Source organism: Trichechus manatus, unplaced genomic scaffold (assembly GCF_000243295.1).
Source record: "Trichechus manatus latirostris isolate Lorelei unplaced genomic scaffold, TriManLat1.0 scaffold00176, whole genome shotgun sequence".
NCBI classification, from domain to species: domain Eukaryota; kingdom Metazoa; phylum Chordata; class Mammalia; order Sirenia; family Trichechidae; genus Trichechus; species Trichechus manatus.
The window spans coordinates 2327785-2341992 of record NW_004444112.1 but is presented as its reverse complement, the minus strand read 5'-3'; the positions used below and the strand labels follow the sequence as shown (position 1 = coordinate 2341992).

Here is a 14208-nt window from a genome sequence, read left to right as displayed (position 1 = left end):
CGGACCCGGACCTGGGCCGGGGCGCACGGCGAGGGAGCGGGGTCGCGGGGCCCAGGCGCGGCGGGTAGGCTCGCGGCCCCCAGAGCCCTTCTGCAGCCCCTGAGGAGCTAGGGCGACGACGAGGCTGCCCGGCGCCGAAACCATGAACCGGAGTTTCCACAAGTCTCAGACCCTGCGCTTCTACGACTGCAGCGCCGTGGAAGTCAAAAGCAAGGTAAGCGCGGAGGGTTCTGCCCTGCCCGGGGCTTTGCACCCCCTTCAAATGAATGGGGCGGACGTGGAGGGGCCTGACAAAGTGGGAGGGAAAGCGCCGGCGACAAGTTTCCAAGCTCGTGCACCGCCCGCCCCTCGGCGCGGGGCCGCGCGGGGCCGCGGGATGCACGGGGGTCCGGCTGCTTGCGGGCCCCGCAGACAAAGCCGGCGACCGGGAGGGTCCGCTCGGAGCCGGCGCGGCCGGAGGGCCGAGGACCAGCGGTAGCAGTCTGCGCGGGGCCGGAGCGCTCTGCCGAAACTGCTCTTTTGTTCAACCAGCCGAGGGGCGACCCAGGCGCGCTGCACGTTCGTAGGGAGGGCGGCGTTTCCTGGGCGAACCGGGGCCGTGGGCTGCTCGGGGTTCGGGCTTCTGGGAAAGGGCCCTGACCGCGCCGTCTCCTTCGGGCTGCGGAGGAGACTCCTTCCCAGCGATGAGGCCGGCCGCAAGCGTCCCGAGCGGGATCCTCCGACTAGACCTCAGGTCCAGTACCCCGGTCCGGCCCACGGACTCTCTAGACTGAATCCCCCAGCCCCGCCCTCCAGTTCCCTGGTGTCCTGGACCCCCTGGTCCTCTAGTCTCCTGGGCCCTCCGGCACCTTGGCGCGCCCCCCGGTTCCTAGGTTCGGCCCTGACTCATCTCTCGGCCCCCGAATCCCCGATCTGGCTCCGGGCTGCCTGGACTGGACCCCTCAGCCCCCCGGCCCAGCCCTCCAGTCCTCTCAGTGCCCGGAACCCCTGATCCCCGAGTCCCCTGGTCCCCCCGGTCCGTCCCCAGGGCCTGCTCCTCCGGCCGCCCGCGCCCCGGCCCGAGCGTGCCCGGACCTGCGGGTGACCGGGTGTGTGTGTGGATGATTGTCTGATAGAATCTGGCGAATGTGCCGTTTGCGGGGGCGGCTCCCCCACCACGCCTTCACCGCGGACGAAAGTTTCGGCCGTGGACCCCCGGGCCGAGGATCAGACGCAGTCTTTAGGGTCCGGAGAAGGGGGTGCTCGGCCTTGCGATGACTGCTGCTCAAGAGCAGCTCTCTCGCACTCTTCTGTGCCTCCTTCCTTCTCGGTAAAGGGGCGAGCCGCGGAGCCTCGGCTTGGGACCCTCACTTCGCGCCCACCTTGGGCCCGGACTCTGGGGACGTGCGCGTGGAACCCGGGAGGCGAGTCCAGCGGTGCCCCTCCCCCGGCTGCCCTGATCCGCCGAGGGGTCGCTGGGTGCAGAACGGGCGGGGCTCTTCTTCCGACCACTGCTTTCTGAAAAGGAGACCCCGCCCTTCCCCCCCCATGCTAACTCTGTGGCCACACTCCACCCGCCACTGCCTCTTTTGCCCAGGAGTGCCCAGGAGTGCCCACCGAAATCAGATGCCCACTTTGGGTTATGTAAGGGGGAGGAAACCAAGAGCCTGAGTGGGAGGCATAATGTAACTGCCCAGTTTCTTTAGTTTGGTCAAAATGTAACTTTCTAGAGATGCACTGTCCAGCACAATAGACACGTGTGGTATTTACTTTTTAAAAAGTTTTTCTTTTGAGATAATTGTAGACTGACAAGAAGTTGTAAGATGTAATAGATATCTCCCAGTGGTAACATCGTGCACAGTGACAACACAGCATCATACCCAGGAAGTTGGTGTGGGTGCACTCCACTGACCTCATTCTTCTCACCGGCTGGATGTACACTTATGTGTGAGAGTGAATGTGTGGTGTGTGTGACTCTGTGATTGTGTATATGTGTGAGACCGTGTGTGTGAGAGTATAAGAGCGTGTGAGCGTGTATATGATTATGTACAACAGTGTGTGTGTGAGTGTGTATATGTATGTGTGTGAGCACATGTATAAGTACATGCAAAGTGTGTGAGTGCATGTGGTGTGTGAGTGTGTATATGTAAGAGCGTATATGTGAGTGTCAGAACATGTAAGCGTATGTATGAGTGTGTACAACAGTGTGTGAGTGTGTATATGTGAAAGTATGTGTATGAGTGTGTGAGCATGTGTATGAGTGTGGTGTGAGTGTGAGAGTGTATGTGTGAGAGCATGTGAGTGTATGTATGAGTGTGTGCAACAGTGTGGATGAGTGTGTATGTGTGGGAGCATTGTGTGTGTGTATGAGTGTGTATGTGTGTGACAGAAAATGTATGTGGGAGTGTGTGTATGTGTATGTGGTATGAAAGTGTGTGTGACTGTGAGTCTCTGTGTGTGTGTCTTTAGTCCTATGCAGTTTTTTTTATCACACATGTAGACTTGTGTGACCACCAGCACAGTCTTTTTACAGTGGCTACTTAATTTGATTAAAATTAAAAACTCAGTCCCTGTGTAGCACTGGCCACAGACAGCATGGCTAGAGAGGACCAGAGGCACAATCAGGCCTGGATCCCCTGGGGAAGTCCGCCTGGAAAAGGGTTAGGGCTGCTGCCTTTGCTCCAGGCAGTGAGGAGCCTGCCTCAGACTGCCCTGTCTCAGGGAGCAGCTGCCTGACCCCCTCCAGCTCTGCCCAGGTGAGGGCACTCTGCAGGGCCCACATGGCCTGGGCCTGTAGCCAGCTGGCTGGCTGGACATCCCCCCCCTCCACCCCAAGGCTTTCAGATGATGGCCGGAACTTACTGTTTGTTCAGAGAGGCCCAGGCTCTTCCTTCTGGACACCCTCCCGCAGACCGACTTTGTAGTTGATAGTTATTAGCACAAGAGATGTTTGAACCTATTTTGAAGAGTAATTAGAAAAATTGTTTGCACCAGGCTTGGGCATTTGCGCAGCTCCACAGGAGCCTGTTTCTACTCCAGCTGCTTATGTCAAAACAGAGCAAAACTTGATGGAAAGGCTGTCTATACGCAGCCTCATGCAGCACCACACAACTTGTGCTTTTACATGGGGAGAATGATGACAAGGAGCTGGGCCCAGGCAGGGTCTGCCCCGCTCGCTTCTGGAGCTCCTGGGCTCTTCCGAGTCTCAGTTGTTTAGTCTGTACAACGGCACAATACCTGTTCTGCTTGCCTCCCAGGACCAAATGAGGTGATGAATGTGAAGACATTCCCCACGTTGTAAGAAAGTTAAGAGCTGTGGGTCAGGATCCTGTGGCGTTTCAGGGCATTGGGTCTGCAAACCTCCTCCAACCCCGTCAGAATTCTGGACATTAGCCATCTGCCACAGTTGGTCGGTTCCCAGTGGGGACAGGGTCCGGGTGTGCGAAGGGGGTGGGGCATAATCTTGACTTGGTGACTCCCTCCCCTTCCCCAGACACTTCTGCCTTTATACCAGTAGTTCATCTGTGCCCCAGACCAGCTATATGTACTTCTGGTTCTGGTAATTGGGCCAAATTTTCCCACTTATCTTTGGCTTGTGCCTCTCCTAACAGAAGACCTGAAGAAGTGGAGGGAGGCAGATACGCAGACGTCTGGGTTGGAGGGGAGGATGTGTTTCAGACAAGGGAGATAGAAAGCGACATGATGCCCTTAGGAATTGAGTAATGCCTTTAACTGCATTCGTATTTGTCAGCTCCACTGGCATCTGCATATGCTGCAAGACTGAAAGGAAGCATTCATCTCTGCGTGTGATGCTCTGTGTGCGAGGGTTGCTGTGTCTCCACCCCACCCCACTCACCCTGGCTGGAGGCTCCTGTGTTACCTGTCTGAATTACGTATTCCCAGTCTCCTTCCAACTCAGACATTGATTACCTCCTACTCATGGCCTCAATCCATGAGCTAATGGCTGAAGTCCATGTTTTTTCCGGCCTGCATGCCTCTGGTTTTGTTGCTTCCCCACCTGCTTTCTCTAAAAATCTACCCTACCTTGATGACCCTCTTAAAGTGCTCCCTCTTCTACAAAGATGGCTGATTCCACCACCAGTGCGCTCCCTGCTTCCTCTGACCCTTTCCACATGTCTTTGTTTCTTGTGGCACATATTACAATGCTAGCTTGGGAATTATTTTTCCTAAGTAACGATATACTGTAAGCCCCTTTAAGGAAGGGACCATGTTTACACCTCATAGGGTTTACATGTCCACTGTATTTGGGGAAGAATAACTCCATTGAAGGTTTTAATCCAGCTTTTACTTCTTTGTTTAGATAATGTTGGGGGCTTTTTTGGATTCTAAAAAACACATTGCTATAGAAAATTTAGAACCTACAGCCAGGCACCCAGAGGAGTAAAAGCCATTGGTAATGCTCCCATCCATGAACCGCTGTCAACATGTTGCTCTGTGTCCTTCTGGTCTTATATTTGCATGTACACATGTACGTGCATACATATTTGTTTTCTAGCATTAGGATCATATTTTATAGGCACAGTATTTTGTAGCCTGCCTTCTCTCCAATTTAAGAATGTATTGCATGTATTTCTCCTGTCAGTAATATTTTTAGAAACATTTTTTAAATGACTGTGTCTTATGTCTAACCCATAATTAATTTAACCACTATCCTATATGAGTTATTTCCATTTTTTGTTGTAATAAACAATGCTGCGAATAACATCTTTATAGTTAAATCTTTATATAAAGATTGTATATAGAACGTATAATATAGACTACGTATATAAGGAGCCCTGGTGGCACAGTGTTAAGAGCTTGGCCACTAACCAGAAGGTCAGCAGTTCGAATCCACCAGCTGCTCCTTGGAAACCCAATGGCATAGTTGTATTCTATCCTATAGGGTCGCTATAAATCGGAATCAACTCGACAGCAATAAGTTTGGGGTTTTTTTTTTTTTTAAGTATTATATAAAGTATATGAAGGTTACTGATTATATGAAATCACTGCAGAACTCAGATTATTTCTTCAGGACAAAATCTTAGAAGTGAAATTATTAGGTGAAAGGGTATGCACGCTTTTAAGGCTTTGAACACATATTGGCTAAATTTTCTTCAAGAAAGACTCTTCTATCATTTTTTACTCTTGTTCACATCTACCCATCCATCCATCTCTGTGTCCCCCGACCCCCAACCAACCCGAGCACTGGGTATTCTCTCATTCTGTGCCAATTTAATAAGTGAATTGGTATCACATTCTTACAATTTGCATTTCTTGAATTGCTAGTGAATTGCAAATTTTCATATTTATTGGCTATTTGTACATCTTTTTTAATTGTCTGTTTATGTCCTGCATCCTCTTTCTGTAGCAGAGTCTTGTTTATTGATTTATGGAAGCTGCTTGTCCACAAAGGGTTTGCCATTCAATCCAGATGGTGTCCAGGGGATCTCTGGGTTCAGGAGTGGCCTTGTGCCCCAGGGAGTGGCCTCGCCCCCAGGTGTTAAGCCGGGGCTACCAGAGGTAGGTGTGGGAGGAGCCATGCTGCCAGCTGGGCTCTGCGCCTGCATGCAGTGTCTACGTCAGCATGTTCCTTCTGGTCCCCAAGATCTTATCTGTGGCTGAGATGATTGGCAGCCAGGCCTGGCGCTGCAGATGCACGTCCTTCCATCTGGGGTGACGTGAGACAGCTGGGGGAATGGAGCCTGGGCCGGGCAGGCCTCTCCCATTGGGTGCTTGCCTCCCATGGTCCGTTGGTAGCTGCCTGGACAGGTGTGACTCACCTGCATGTGTCAGCTCCACCCTTTTCAGATCCAGTTTTGTTGTATCTGTGCATGGCTGTGTTTAAACAGGTCCGACGACTTGATTCGGGAACTACGTCTTGAGGAGATTTATCAGGGACCCAAGTGGGGAGCATCAGTTTGGTGGGCACTGATGGCACTGATGCCTCCCTAGGCCACTGCCCAACTACTGCTTGGGCCTTGACCTTCCCAGGAGGAACCCTGGCTAGGATCCCTGCGTTCAGATGGAGGGTCATCGTTCTCCCAAGTTCAGCTGAGGGAAGGAGTGTCTAGGATTGGAGGATGCATTCATTCATGAAGCGCTAACATTTACGAATCCCGTCCTTTCCCGAGGAAGGGCCTCTTGGCCTTTGAGAGACAAGTAGGGTGGGGCAGCTGGAGAGGCAGAGCAGGAACCTCCCAAGCAGCTACCTCCTGGGCTCAAAGACTGCTGACATGTTACATCCACGTGCTCACTGGCTCCCCACTTCCTCTCATGAACCTGGGGAGCGGCAAGTACTTTGTTCCCCCAAGCATGCTGAGGATGTGACTGTGGTGGAGGTCCCGCTCTTGGCTATTAAGATTTATTTAGCCAGACGCTGCTCTCAATGCATCACTGCTGCAAATGGCAGCTCATGACTCGCTGTCAACCCTGAAGATGGGTTCTGCTGTCATCCCATTATACAAGAGAGGAAACCGAGCCACCAGGGCTAACTAGCCTGCCCAAGGTCACAAACCTCACACGAGGCTCCAGAGTCAAAGGCTGCTGGAGGAGAAGTCTCCTGGCTCATTGTAGGAGCTGACAGACTTTGAACTCGAGATTGGATACAGATGAAGGCATGCCCACCTCACCCTGCGTAGAGTGAGAGGTCTCCGCAGTCTGTCTGGATCCAGCTGGTGGCACAGCTCCTCCCACACCTACCTTCCAGAAATGGCTGGAACGGTGAGGTTCTATGCTTTCTGAGGACGAAGTTCCATCTTCTTGCATCACTATAGGAGGTTCTGGCTGCGTGGCCTGGAGGGAGGTCCTCTATTCAGTGGCTGTTCTTAAAAGTCTGGTTCCATCTATCCAGTTATTCATTTACTGAGCAACTACTTTGTTCCAGGTGGTGCTCACACTGTGCACACCAGAGTGACCAAGACATGTAGCATCCTGGCCTTAGAGTCTGGTGAAGATTCTGTTGACTAATAGCAAGTTTTGAGGAAGTGTGTGAAGGAGGTAGTTCTTCATCCTGAGATCAAAGGTGTCACCAAATCCACAACTTCACGTCCCTTGGAGCCAGAGATTTACAGGTGTCAGCCTGCCCCACCTTGGCCAGACCAGCTATCACACTCCGGCTCCCATAATTGCTCCTGTCCGCTCTCTGGCATCAGCAGCCTGCTTGGGCTGTTTGAAGACAAGTCAGAGGATCTTCCCTTCCATCTGGGTCTCCACTGCTTCCAGAAGAGCTGGCCTCCTGTCTCCATGTTTTCTCATCCTCCACGTGTGCTCAGAGGACATAGACCCTGGAAGACCAACTTAGAACGTTGATAGCATTTCTCAGTCATGTGCTCAGAGGAAAAACTCAGCATCTGGGATGTGAAGGCCAGTGCTTTGCAGGTAGGAGATGCCCAATAGATGTTGGGTGAGTTGAGCTCAGATGAGGAACAACTAGAGTTCCCTGGCAGTTGCTAGTTCAGAAATGGTCTGTTGAGTATTTTAGAAAATGAACAGCTTTTTGAAGAAGGTGACAGTTGGCTTGCTCCGCATGCATCTCTGAGAGAGGTCAAGAGTCTTGCCTGTTCCCTGCCTGTGAAGGTCACCAAGCACATTGACGTTAGTGCCTGGGCGGGGAAGGAAGGGGAGGGAGAAATAAGCTAAACCAAACAGAGAAACTCTGAACATTAAAAAGAAATTGATTTGATTCAACAACAAAAAGACAAACAACCCAATTAAAAAATGGGCAAAGGACTTGAGTAGACATTTCTCCAAAGAACATAAGAAATGGCCAACAAGCACATGAAAATATACTTAGTGTCATTAGTCAACAGATAGATAGATAGATAGACAGATAGATAGATAGACAGAGATAGATGCCATTAAGTCAGCTCCGACTCACGGGTGACCTTTCGTACAACAGAATTAAACATTTCCCAGTCCTGCATCATCCTCATCATCACCGGCATATTCAAGTCCATCATTGAGGCTATTGTGCCAGTCTATCTCACTGAGGGTTTCCCTCACCCTCATTGGCCCTCTGCTCCACCAAATATGATGCCCTGCTCCAGTGACTGATCCTTCCTAATGATGTGTCCAAAGCAAGTGATTTGGAAAGTATTCTGTTATGATCGATAAGAAGGTTTTCATTGGCTAATTTTTGGAAGTAGATCACCAGATCTTTCTTCCTAGTCTGTCTTAGTCTGGAAGTTCTGCTGAAAGCTGTCCACCATGGGTGAACTTGCTGGTATTTGAAATACTGGTGGCATAGCTTCCAGCATCAGAGTAATCCCATAGCCACCACAGTATGAAGAACTTCCAGCATCACAGCAAGCCACCACAGTGCAATAAACTGACAGGCAGGTCATGGCATTAGTCATTAGGAATGTGCAAATCAAAACCACTTTGAGATACCATGTCATACCCACTAGGATGACTGTTAAGAAAAACGGAAAATAACAAGTGCTGGCGAAAATGTGGAGAAATTGGAAGCCTTGTGCGTTGCTGGTAGGAATGTAAAGTGGTACAGCCTCTGTGGGAAACAGTATGGCAGTTCCTTAAAAAGTTAATCATAAAAAAAAAAAAGTTAAACATAGAATTACCATATGACCCAGCAATTCCACTTCTATGTGTACATCCAAAAGAATTGAAAGCAGATACTCATGCACCGATGTTCATTGCAGTATTATTCACAGTAGACAAAAGGTGGAAACAACCCAAGTGTCCATCAACAGATGGTTGGATAAACAAAATGTGGTATATCCACACAATGGAATGTTATTCAGCCGTAAAGAGAAATGAAGTCCTGATACATGCAGCGGCAGGGATGAACCTTGAAAATATGCTGAGAGAAAGAAGCCTGTTATGGATTGAATGTGTCCCCCAAAAATATGTGTTGTAAATCCTAACCTCTATGCCTGTGGTTATAAAATCCCATTTGGGAGTGGGTTGTCTTTGTTAATGCTAATGAGGCAGGATTAGGATAGGGTGTATCTTCAATCAGTCTCTTTTGAGATATAAAAGAGACTAAATGCAAGCTGGAAGCAGAGATGGGGTAAGATAGATGCCTAGACTCATGGAGATCTCTAAGGAACCAGGGAGGAGAAGCTAAAGGGACAAGGACCTTCCTCCAGAGCTGACAGAGAGAGAAAGCCTTCCCTTAGAGCTGGTGCCCTGAATTTGGACTTCTAGCCTCCTAAACTGTGAGAAAATAAATACGTGTTTGTTAAAGCCATCCACTTGTATTTCTTTTATAGCAGCCCTAGAGAACTAAGACAAAGCCAGACACAAGAGGACAAATACTGTATGATCCCACTTATATGAAACATCTAGAGTAGACAAATGCATAGAGACAAAGGTTTAGTAGTAGTTACCAGGGGCTAGGGGAGGGGGAGGGGAAGTTATTGCTTTAGGGGTACTGAGTTTCTGTTTGGGGTGATGAACAACATTTGGAAATGGATAGTGGTGATGGTTGCACAACATGGTCAGTTGACAGACTGTTTTCCAAACTGGCTACACCATTTTATATACACTGTTTATACAGTTCATTCACTCAGTAAATATTTTTGGAGTGCCTACTGTATATCAAGCTCTGTGAGGGATAAAATGGGGGCCACATTTTATTTTTTATGACTGTAAAGCTCAGCACAGGAAATACTGGTTCAATGAATAAATTCCTACTTGATGGTTTGGAGGAGGGAGTTCCAGTAAAGAGAATTATGTGGATCATCAGGCACATGCCACTCAAAATGACTTGGTGGTTCTTGGGTTGCTCTGCTGTGGCAGTGAGCAGCAGACGTTTCGCTTTGTAGTGAATAGTGTTCTTGGATACGCTCTTCTTTCTGGGGTCAGTTTGGTGAAGGAAAGCATGTGAGGAGGGGAGCGGGTGGGACGTGGCTTAACGGGCCCTCAGGACCATCTGCCTTCCTGAGAAGGGGATATATGGGATTGACTATGTGGTCACTAGTGGAGATCCCCATGTGCTTCCCCCATCAGTAAGAGTGACTTACTGTACCTCCACTGGGGTGAGTAATTGTTTCCCTAGAACTGGAACTGAATGTGTAATGGTGTGAACTGGGACATGCAAGGGTGGCCTGCGAACGCTGAGCATGCCACAGATATGTGCCAGCTATAAGTGCTGAATGCGTGTTCGTCATCTGTTCATACGTGATGTTTGAGCGCTGGCTGTATACCAGGTTCTGTGCTCTCTAAGGCGGTCCAGTTCCTGCTCGTGTGGGGCTTGTATCCAGGTGAGCTGTGGGGTTGGGAGGTGTCTTAGACGTGACTCATTTGCTAAGCAGATTTGGATGGGTGAGGACTCTTTGCTAAAGCTTGAGTGGCCAGTGGATCTGTAGTGAGCAGGCTCCTGTGGCCTATCCTGAGCCCTTGTGCCCTAGGGGCAGCTTGGAAGCCCAGGCTCCAGGAGTCAGAGCCTTCAACCCCGCAGGAACCTCACACACCATGAGCCATGTTTAGGGGTGTCTGTGAGTCAGAGATGGCCTCCTAGAACTGTGAGTACCCAGCAAAATAGAACAATTGAGTGAAGAAAGTGTGGGCACACCAGTGGAGACAGAGGGAATATACATGCAGTTTCCATATGGTAATTTCATGTGTGTAAAATGTCTTCGAGGGTACACAAGACTGGGGGTCACGGACTGGTGATGAGGCGACACTGGGGGCTGGGAGGCAGGGGCGAAGGAAGTCTTTTCACTGAACACTGTTTGAACATTGAGCTCTATGGTCGTATTCCTGTTCAAACTATGAAGAAAAACACACCAAACAGTGATGGCGTGATCCAGTTTTTAACAAAATCACGTGTTAGAAAAACCTGGAGACAGTGATTTTCCTGTGTATGGGTGACGCACAGAGTGACTCCCAGAGCTAGCTCCATGTGGAGTCACACTAGACGCCCTCGGAGCCAGCCTGGGCGGACAAGGCTCAGTTGCACACAGGTCACATCAGATGCCCTTGGGGTCACACCAGACTCCAGGTCTCGGTTGTCCTGGTTTCTTTTCTGTTTTTTGTCCAGAGTGAGATTTGCTGGTCTCTGCTGGTTTCCCTAAGGTGGACATGTCCCCAGCACACAGTCAGCTTCCCGGTACCCCATGCCCTATGTGCAGGAGTGGAAAGAATACCTTTTAAAGGCAGCAGTGTTTTGAGGAAATGACGAAGGACTGTGGAGACTCAGAGTTAGAAAGCTTTACCCTTTGAGTTTGATTCTCCTTTTTGTGAAAACACATATGTAGGGGAGGCAGCTAGGAGGGGAGTGGTCCCAAGTCAGACATGTACAGCCGAGGGACCATACTCGAGTGATCTTCCCTTTCCGAGGGTTAGCTTCCTTCCACTATTGCTGTTGTTGTTAGCTGCTGTCATGTCAGTTCCGACTCATGGTGACCCCATGTGTGTCAGAGTAGAACTGTGTTTTGTAGGGTTTTCAAGGCTGTGACCTTTCAGAAGCAGATCACCAGGCCTTTCTTCTGAGGTGCCTCTGAGTGGGTTTGAACCACCAACCTTTCGGCCGGTAGTCAAGTGCTTAACCATTTGTGCCAGCCAGGGACTCCCTTTCCTTCCTCTATAAAGATTAAAAACAATGTGTTAAAAGTCAATGCCACATGGGCCCTCAGTTCCCACCACCTTTCTTGGGTGGTGAGACAGTGAGGGCTGCCCCTTCTTTTTGGGTCCCTTTGAGCCTTCGTGAAAGACACAGGCCTCGACTCTCTACCACAGAAGCCTGGTGGCTGTTTTCCCGCATAGATGGTCCCTTGGTGGGGCACTAAGGTTGCACTTCAGTCAGCAGACACATGCTGTTTTTAGTTTTTAGGTAAATAGTAGCTGAGCGAGTTTAAGGCGGAACCTTGGGACCATCTTTTGAATTGTGAGAAGCATGAACTTTCTAGCGGCTTGAAGTGGCAGCTGCCCAGAGTAGTGGATGGAGCAGTTGACCAGAGTCAGGGAGGGAGTTTATTCCAGGCTGGTGCAGAGCAGCTATGGCCGAGGCAAAGCTCTGAGCGCATCTGTGCTTCATCAGACACGGGGTCCCAGGAGGGCATCCCCACAATCAAGGGATGTTGAGGTGGCTGACCCAGACTAGAGGTGCCCACCAAATGCAGACCCAGTGTGTGGGTGAGGAGAGAGCCTCATGCACCAAGAGGCTTGGCCTGACCTTACTGAGTTGGGACTCGGATGTCTTAGGCAGCTAGAAGGACTTTGGATTTCTGCTTCTTTTACATAGACACAGGGTTGTATACCTGCAGACCTATTCATGCTCTGAATTAAGTATGTTTCTACATAGAATGGGTTTGTTTACATGTACAGGTAAGCTTAGATAAAAACTCATTGCCGTTGAGTCGATTCCAACTCACAGCGACCCTATAGGACATAGTAGAACTGCCCCATAGGGCTTCCAAGGAGTGGCTAGTGGATTTGAACTGCTGACCTTTTGGTTAGCAGCTGAGCTCTTAACCACTGTACCATCAGGGCTCCAAGCTTAGAAAGACTCCCTTGTGTATGGAAAAAATTAAAATTTTACATTTTTACTATTTTTTAACCTGGAAAATAAGAAATAATCATGGTAATGGTAAGGTGATGAATTGTCCTTGGGGTCATGTTTTGGGGATAGATGCTGGATGATGAAAATAAATTTATATTTACCAGAGCCCTGTGGCTCCTAAAATGTCACTCATACTTTTATTTTCTGGATTGGAGAAGAGGGACTGGGTGCTGCAGTTGTTGGATTTCTCCAGTGTGGGGCCAAGATGGCGTGGGAGTGCAAAGGAATACAATTCCACCCTGATCAGAGGGCCTGCCCTCCGTCCGCCTCGCCAGTCAGCTCGCCAGACCCCTTGGAACTGGAAAAGCTTGCCCTGCCAGCTGGGCTTGTCCAAATCTCTCACATCCTGTGTTCCCGGCAAGGACCAGCAGTAATGGGACACCAGGCTCCCTGAGTCCTTAACCCTTATCTTCTAAATGGATGTGGCTGATAGCAGGTGACTGGAGCCCTTTGGTCCCTCGGGGTTTCCTGTTTTTAGCAAAAGCAGACGCTCCATGTAATGCCTACCCAAGGCCACCCTCCAGGGCTTTCCAAAGTTCCAAACTCAGCTTCTAGGCAGCCTTCAGTTGGTTGTTTAAAAAAATTTACTCTTTGAGGTTAGCTCTTTTTTAAATAACATAACTATTAAGCTATAATTCACTCTTTCATGGCCCCAAAATCAGTAGTTTTTAGTATCTTAAAAGTTGGGCAACCATCGCTACTATCTAATTTTAGAACATTTTCTTCACCCTCAAAAGAAACCGTGTGTGTATTAGCTGTCATTCTCGATTCCTTTCTCCCCTTAGTCCATAGCAACCCCTAGTCTACTTCTTGTCTCTATAGATTTGCCTATTCTGAACATTTTATATAAATAGACAATATTTGGTCTTTTGTGTCTTCTTTCACTTGACATAATGTTTTAAAGATTTATCCAGGTGGTGTCTATCAGTACTTCATTCCTTTTTTTGACCCAATAGTATTCCATTGAATGGGTAGACCACAGTTTGTTTATCCATTCATCAGTTGATGGACACTTGGCTATTGTGAAAAATGCTGCTTTGAACATTTGTGTACAAGTTTTTTGTGGACAGATGTTTTCATTTCTCTTGGGTATATACCAAGGAGTAAAATTGCTGGACCGTATGATAACTCTGACGTTTGAAGGAACTATTTTAAAATCCCACCAAAAATGTATGAGGGTTCTGAATTTCTTCATATTCTCACCAATACTTGTTATTGTCTATCTTTTTATTATAGCCATCCTAGTGGGTTTGAAGTGGTAACTCATTGTGGTTTTGATTTGCATTTCCCTATTGACTAATGATGTTGAGTGTCTTTTCATGTGCTTGTTGGCCATTTGAATATTGTCTTTGGAGAAATGTCTTTTCAAATCTTTGCTCATGTTTAATTGGGTTGTCTTTTTATTGTTGAGTTTTAATAGTGGTTTGTACTTTCTGGATGCAAGTCCTTTATTAGACAAATACTTTGCAAATATTTTTCCCATTCAGTAGTTTGTCTTTCCACTTTTTTTAAAATTGTACTTTAGATGAAGGTTTACAGAGCAAATTAGTTTCTCATTAAACAATTAATACACATATTATTTTGTGACATTGGTTGCCAACCCCACGACATTCATCACTCTCCCCTTCTCGACGTTGGGTTCCCCGTTACCAGCTTTCCTGTCCCCTCCTGCTTTCTCATCCTTGCGCCTGAGCTGGAGTGCCCAT

At 48.7% G+C, this 14208-nt stretch overlaps 1 protein-coding gene across 1 annotated transcript in view; it reads left to right on the top strand.

Annotated features, from left to right (window-relative positions):
* The first annotated feature begins 71 nt into the window (after nt 1-71).
* Nucleotides 72-14208, top strand: part of PARD6G (par-6 family cell polarity regulator gamma) — a 64204-nt gene continuing 50067 nt past the window's right edge. Inside the window, exon 1 of the mRNA XM_004386912.2 lies at nt 72-214. Within this exon, the coding sequence (XP_004386969.1) occupies nt 143-214 (72 nt within the window). The 5' untranslated portion in view covers nt 72-142. The remainder of the gene's footprint in view (nt 215-14208) is intronic.